The sequence below is a fragment of the Etheostoma cragini genome, chromosome 2 (genome assembly GCF_013103735.1).
Source record: "Etheostoma cragini isolate CJK2018 chromosome 2, CSU_Ecrag_1.0, whole genome shotgun sequence".
NCBI classification, from domain to species: domain Eukaryota; kingdom Metazoa; phylum Chordata; class Actinopteri; order Perciformes; family Percidae; genus Etheostoma; species Etheostoma cragini.
The window spans coordinates 13552733-13560701 of NC_048408.1; the positions used below are offsets into that span (position 1 = coordinate 13552733).

Genomic DNA, 7969 nt, shown 5'->3' on the forward strand with positions numbered 1-7969 from the left:
TCAGTTTCCTGTTCTTAGCTGAAAGGAGTGGCACCCGATGTGGTCTTCTGCTGCTGTAGCCCATCTGACTCAAAGTTCAACGTACTGTGGGTTCAGAGATGCTCTTCTGCCCACCTTGGTTGTAACGGGTGGTTATTTGAGTCACTGTTGCCCTTCTCTCAGCTCGAACCAGTCTGGCCATTCTCCTCTGACCTCTGGCATCAACAAGGCATTTCCGCCCACAGAACTGCCGCTCACTGGATGTTTTTTCTTTTTCGGACCATTCTCTGTAAACCCTAGAGATGGTTGTGCGTGAAAATCCCAGTAGATTAGCAGTTTCTGAAATACTCAGACCAGCCCTTCTGGCACCAACAATCATGCCACGTTCAAAGTCACTCAAATCACCTTTCTTCCCCTTACTGATGCTCGGTTTGAACTGCAGGAGATTCTCTTGACCATGTCTACATGCCTAAATGCACTGAGTTGCCGCCATGTGATTGGCTGCTTAGAAATTAAGTGTTAACGAGCAGTTGGACAGGTGTACCTAATAAAGTGGCCGGTGAGTGTATATTTTTAAAATGTACCAAGCAATTGCAGTTATTTCTTATGTTCAATGATTTTGTTGTTTTAATGTTTTAAGTTTTGATAATTGTAGGCTTTTTTTTTTGTCTTTACCCTCCAGAGCTCGGCCCCTCAAGCGCCTGTCATCTCTCTGATGTTTTACGCGGCAGCAGACACCCAGGGCTCACTGGAGGCTCACGTTGAGGATAGAAACCGCCTTGCATCGATCACTGGCTTCTCAGAGGAGCTTGGAAACTTTAAGATCACCTTCCGAAAACCAGTTACCGGGGAATTATCCAGTGCCAAATATGCAAGGTAAGTGCATAAATACAGGAGAGAACGGAAAGGTAGGCAGCAGTTTTAAAAGAGAGTGATCAATAAAAAAAAGCATGTGGTTATTTAAGTTTAAATAATATAAAGAACAAAAGCACAATTTCTATGACCCTGACACCTGGAGGTCTGTTTGACCTCTCCGGATTCCCGGCACCAGTCTTTGGATGATACTTGGTAGTAATGTTATGTTTTCATGTGATTCTACATTACTACTGGGGTAACAAGGAAATCCAACCGCTAGATGGCGGCAAAAGCAGGATTCTCAGCTTTTCTTTCATCAATTTGTTATTCAAAAACATTGGAGGAATTAGACTTTCTTAATTAGGAAAGTTTTCAGTACAATAAAAGACTCTAAGACTATAACAGTTTGGGCTTCACGAACATAGCTAGTGCAGTTAAGATCACTTGTATGACTATAAACTAATTAAAAGGTTTTTGTGTCTGCTTTATTTTGACAGATTTTGAAAACATAAGGCAGTTACAGTATTTCCTTTTATATACATTTTTCATAATGTATTACTTCTGATTCAGAATTTAATGAAATGTCATGAAGTCACAGTTACACAACTACTGAGCTGTCCGCTCTTTCTCCACTGTAAGGATAAGCAACTGGAACAGTTAGAGGACGTCAATCACTGGCAAAGTCCTAAGAACCAAATAAACAACAGCGTGAGTATAACGTCTCCTCAGGTACAAAAGCCTCCACGCCTGCGTTCCCATGGGTCCTCTGACCACAAATGAGACAAGAATTTGCTAGCTCACTCAACCTGTTGTCCCTCTGCCTCACTCCCCACTACTGGGAGATGACTTCAGTTGAGGGAGAGCGGGTGGCAGCTCTGACACGGACTTTAGCAGATGTAACCACCTGTGGCAACTCAAATTCAGCCAGCGCCAGGTAGCAAGTGGCAAGGTCTAACCTGTGTAATGAAAGCAACAGAACGTTTATTCTGATCCGGCAGGGAATCTGGGCGGCTCGGGATCAGCAAACTTTCTGAGAACCATAACCCTTTTCTTCCTGACAAAAACAGTTAACCATAGTTTCTTGTGTTTCCAGCTACAACTATCTTCAGACTGTCTCTCCTGGCTTGGAGAAGCTGACTGACATTGTGAAGCACAGTCTGAACCGCAGGTTTGTCTACAGCCCTCCTTCTGGTGAGAAGAGGCATTACATAGCTGTAGACACCTACAAGCCCCCCCACCACCAAAACCAACAGAAACCCGCTGACACAAGGAAAGAATTTGACTTTGTCGTTCACCAGGTGACCGTCCAGACGCCATTCCAGATTGAAGTTTTGTTTGAGTCTGGGAGCTTCCATAGCCGTCCCAACCAACTAGTGGGCTCAATCATGACTCAGGAGTTGGAAAAGAGGAAAGCTGAGTTTGACACTAAGTTTGAGAAGACCTTTGGGCTTGAGAGCAAAGGTTTTAGCCAGCCACATATTAAGTTTGCCAAGGCGGCACTCAGCAACATGTTGGGTGGAATGGGCTACTTCTATGGGCAGTCAGTGGTACAGTCAGTCTACAATGAATACCCGCTTCTGTACCCTGAAGGCGCTTTATTCACTGCTGTACCATCACGGTCTTTCTTTCCTAGAGGATTCCTTTGGGACGAGGGCTTCCACCAGCTCCTGCTGAGCAAATGGGATCCCCAGGTGACAAGGGAAGCTATTGCCCACTGGATAGACCTGATGAATATAGAGGGCTGGATTCCCCGTGAGCAGATCCTGGGAGATGAGGCTCGCAGTAAAGTCCCAGCTGAGTTTGTAGTACAGCGTAATGAGAATGCCAACCCTCCTACTCTTTTCTTGGCTCTTCAGGAACTTATCGAACAGCTTTCTTCAAATCCAGAGAAGGCAGCATCTCAAGCAACCTTGCCTTTCCTCCGGCGGCTCTTCCCCAGACTGAAAACCTGGTTTGAATGGTACAACACCACACAGACAGGGCCCCTACCAAATTCTTATCGTTGGCGTGGACGTGACAAGGACACAAATCTTTTCCTCAATCCCAAGACCTTGACTTCTGGGCTGGATGACTATCCTCGGGCTTCACACCCATCATCGGATGAGCGCCATGTGGATTTGCACTGCTGGATGGCCTTGTCCTCAGGCATCATGGCAAGTATAGCCCGCCTTCTAGGGGAGCCTTATCATGACTATGAAATCTCCCACAAAGTGCTCAGTGACAACAACCTGCTGAATGAGCTCCACTGGTCAGAGCAACTTCATGCTTTTAGTGACTACGGCAACCATACCCAGGCAGTGTCCTTGCAGCAGGAGAAGGTGTATGTGCCTCCCGGACAACCTCGTCATCAGTTCCCTGTGGCACGACTTGTGCGCTCAGTTCGCCGGGCCCCCAAGCTGCAGTATGTAAATGCTTTGGGTTATGTTAGCTTGTTCCCTTTCTTACTGCACGTTCTTACAGCTGATTCACCTAAACTAGAACATATCTTCCGGGACATGAGAGACTCAAATAAGCTGTGGACACCCTATGGCCTACGTTCAATTTCAAAGGCTGATCCTCTGTATATGAAGCGAAACACAGAACACGATGCCCCCTACTGGAGGGGACCAATATGGATTAACATCAATTACTTGGCAGTCAGAGCCCTGCACCACTATAGCAACACAGAAGGGCCCTACCAAGAGAAGGCAGCTGCTCTTTATAAGGAACTCAGGACTAACCTCATCAATAATGTTTATAGACAGTATGTTGAAACAGGGTATATCTGGGAACAGTACAATGACAGCACTGGCAGGGGCCAAGGAAGCCATCCATTTACCGGCTGGTCATCCTTGATAGTATTAATGATGGCTGAACAGTACTGATTCTATAGAATTCATTGTTTTCTAAGATATTGGCCTTCATTTATCTGGATGTGATTGAAACAACAACATGACCAGGTGTCAAGGTATAGTAATAGGTCTTGTCTGGTCGATTAAACTAAAAGAATTACAAGATTCAGCTAAAAAATAGGCATTCATGATCACACTTTAAATTAAAATACCAAGTTTTACACAAGTATTCTTGGAAGGGGGATTTCAAGCAAGTGTAAGTGCAGCTGCCCTTTCTTTGCTGTATGTAAAGCCATTAGCCTAGTCTTTCTGTTAATAATTAAGATGCATTTAGGAAACACTTAAAGGTGCTCTAAGCGATTTATTTTTTTAATTAAATTTTTTGGGGCTTCAGAATTTTTTGGTCACATAAAGAAAACATCTCTTCACTCTCCAATAGTTGCCTGTCCTGAACACAATGCAAAAAAAAAGCGTTCTCTGTAGACAGTCTAGGCTCCACCACCAAACGTAACAGTGTTTCAGCGTTCCAGCTAATAACCAACAAGAAGGTTTTGGGGGTGTGTGTTGGGAGCTAGTGTGCGGATGAGGAGGAGGGAGGGGCGAACTAGTCTCGTTTGGTTTGAGAATACTTCAATCGTCAACAAGAAATGCTGTCACCCAACTTTGCTTAGAGCACCTTTTAATGAACTCATATCCTACATGCAACTTCATTGTGTCACACTGCAACATTTTAATAACAAAAATCAAGACCGGGGATTACTTTATTTTTCTTTAAAATGCAGCAAACCGCTTGTTCATCTTTCTGGGGAACGGTTCATGCTTATACACTATATGTGTGATGCTTTAAATGAACAACTATCAGATTTGTCAAAAGTCTTTATCTGGGAAAACATGTGATTATTCTTTATTGTGCCATTTGTCTTTAATCATACAGTATGTCCAAAAATCTCTGTCTTAATGATTGTGGTCATTTTGATATTTAATTGTTTGATTTTAGTCTCATGATAATGCAGTCTCAATCAACATTTCTAAAATTACTGCTTCTTAAAGCAGTCACCAACTTGTTGGCTGACTGGCAAGAAAATACAACATTGACTGGCATTGGTTTTGTTTTGTTAAAAACAATAAATGGTTTAAATATATATATTTTTTGTTATGCTGTACTTTTTTGGTAATGTGCTGAGCTTGTTTGTTGTGACTCAAATCCTACACACACCTTCGCACAGGGTGCTTGTAATTGGTGATTATTCTACTGCCACTTGTCATTTGCTGTGGATGAAAGAATCAGCTGACTCAGTAATCTTTCTTTGCAACCACTATTAATAATGTATTGTCCTTAATTAATAATGTTATAATTATTAATACGAATTAATAATTAAAGAAGGCTGTAAACAACATGTGCATGAACATAAAAAAGAGTGCAGTGTTTATTTGTGTTGCTATTAATCTGTAGTAGCCACCATGAATAGGAAAAACAGAGACATAATTTAGCTTCTAATAACTGTGGTGAAGCTACCGATCTGTGGCTTCACAGCCTATCTGCTTTTCTGCTAACTGATAGAGGCACTATTTTTAGCCATGCAATCTTAGTGCACCATGCTATGCCTTCAACTATACAACTGCACATCTAGTCCATTCAAAGAATTCATAAAAAGTCTAGAGGTTGGAACCCAGTCGTCATGCACACAGACTGAGAGCTTGCATCAGTGCTCCCAGTAGCTGCGTTTTATATCTTGTGTCAAAGTATTAATAAGAACATTGCCACTGTATCCCCCGGTGTTACAGTAGACACATGTACAGTCACATCAGTCAGCATTACAAGGTTTTGAATGTGTGCACATTTATATCTTGGATCAGTAAAGTTGCTCTTATTGATGAAAGATAAAATCCCACCATGGCTCCTTTTTCGTGTAATTTTCAAATCTTTCTAATACTTCCAAAATGCCTGTGGGTGAATATTATTCCAAAAATACAAGTAAGATCTAAAAGTTGTATTATTTAATGTATTTTTGACAGTACAGTGGAGAGCCAGGTTATTCTATCCTCATAGCCAATGTACAGCTTTAACAGTAGGAATTTGATTTGCTTATATTACGCAATATTAATATTATGCAATATTAATAAGAAGCCAACATCGTTACCTGCCTCCAGTTCCAGCTATTGACATAGGTAGTGACATACGCTGTTTTGCATGTAATATAATGTATTGAAATTACAGGACATTTGTATTTAGCTTGCAGTCAGTCAACTCCTTGCATTTTCAGTACCGATGTCAGTCAAAACAGACAGTAGCTTCAACACAGTGTGACCTTAAGTACAGCAGCCCTGTCCTCTGTCCTTTGTTAGATTGCACATTCCAAGGCCTCCAGCTTACGTCAATCTGCTTTTTCACATGGTTTCCATGGAGCGCAGTTGCTGTGAGGGCTTGGTGCTTAATTAGCTAAAATCAAAAGGCATGGAGAGTACATAGATGTCAGATTCTTTTCACTACTGGAAGTGCTGGCATACATTCACACACCGGGGGATACAGTGGCAATGTTCTTACTAATACTTTGACACGAGACACAAAACGTAGCTACCGGGAGCACCGATACAAGCTCTCAGTCTGTGTGCATGACGACTGGGTTCCAACCTCTAGACTTTTTATGAATTCTTTGATTGGACTGGATGTGCAGTTGTATAGTTGAAGGCTTAGCATGGTGCACTAAGATTGCATGGCTAAAAAAAAATGTCTCTATCAGTTAGCAGAACAGCAGATTGGCTGTGAAGCCACAGATCGGTAAATTCACCACATTTATTAGAAGCTACATTATGTCTCTGTTTTTCTTTTCATAGTAGATACTGTAGATTAACAGCAACACAAATAAACACTGTACCTGTCTGCAACCAGGAAAAAGTTTCAAATCCACATTAAGTAACATTCATGTGACTGAATCCTGAGTTTAGATCTATAAAAAAAATTAGCGTATGATTTATCTATGTGCAGTGATTGCCTTCGGGCTCAGTCCTGGGAGACACAAGCTCATCATTTGACCCTTTGACCTATTAACGCAAAACACGCTATCAAGGGATTTGGACACAGATGAGCCATATCCTCTGCTTTTCGCACTTTCTCTCAAAGGCAATGGATTCCACATCCCTTCCATGCCACTACAGTCGAAATGCATTTATTTCTTTGAAGAGTGCGGACAATCTGTGTGACTAAAGCACTTACTGCGCAATCCATCCCCCTCACCCAAGACCCTTTTTCACAGTGAGATGGGATAATAGCCAAACAGCATCAGAGCTAACTAATGTGACTGCATAATAAACAGATGAGTCAGGGAGTATTCATTTGCATATCATCCCAACCTTATCAGAGCTTCAATATAGGGAATAATTTGTGATTGCCTACAACCAATGAATTTGCTAGTGACTGCCGTGAAAATGGAGAGAATGCAGTGTCCAAATGGTTTTTCCTTGGTTTTGAAATAGAATATTTTTATGATGAATATCATTGTACATCTGGAGAGTAATTATAAAGTTGTCGAATAGTTGCTGGAAATACCCCCCTTGTAGCACTGACTGCTGCATTGAATGCAATTACTGGGAACTTATGCTAGAGGGAGCTAATTAATAAGGCATTTGTGAGTGTAAAAGAGGCTTTTTGAATACAGCTTAGCTATCATTTTACTTACAATGGAGAGCTACTTAGAATTAAAGTGGAATAAGTGGATAATTATGCTAATGGCTCCATTTTGATTTAAGATATGATGGCAGGCTGTATTTCTAGATGATCACTGCTTCTGCATTACAGTGGCTCTCACAAAGGTTTATGTGCGTATGTGGGCTTATATGTTCATATCATCTCACTGGAGATGTCAGATGTTTTGTCCTGAGGCCATGGTATTGTGTGTGTGTGTGTGTGTGTGTGTGTGTGTGTGTGTGTGTGTGTGTGTGTGCTCCTCTGACACAACTTTTATGCCTCCCATACACATAAACAAGACCTTTGGGCAAACTGACAATGAACTTCTGCTCCTTGTGACGTATGCATTATCCATTTTCTGTCTTTTAGATTCCCTCAAGCTTCATGGCTATGAACTGTTTAATGTGTCAATTTTCATTAGCTCACTTCATGTTAATGTTGTCCGTGGAACTCCGGATTTGACATCACTGCCCTCCCAGGACAGTGTAACAGTGTTTGTTCTCTTTAATATCAAAGCAGCAAGCCCTCCTTTCTCTATTTAATTCAGTTGCCATCAGCATCATCATCCACACTCGCCTAATTGCTGTTTATACTTTGTCTTTTTATAAAATACCCTCCA

At 41.7% G+C, this 7969-nt stretch overlaps 1 protein-coding gene across 1 annotated transcript in view; it reads left to right on the top strand.

Moving 5' to 3' along the window:
* Positions 1–3701, top strand: part of mogs (mannosyl-oligosaccharide glucosidase) — a 6610-nt gene extending 2909 nt beyond the window's left edge. Inside the window, exons 4-5 of the mRNA XM_034889660.1 lie at positions 662–855; positions 1928–3701. Coding sequence (XP_034745551.1) covers positions 662–855; positions 1928–3698 — 1965 coding nt within the window. The 3' untranslated portion in view covers positions 3699–3701. The remainder of the gene's footprint in view (positions 1–661; positions 856–1927) is intronic.
* Positions 3702–7969: the final 4268 nt, after the last annotated feature.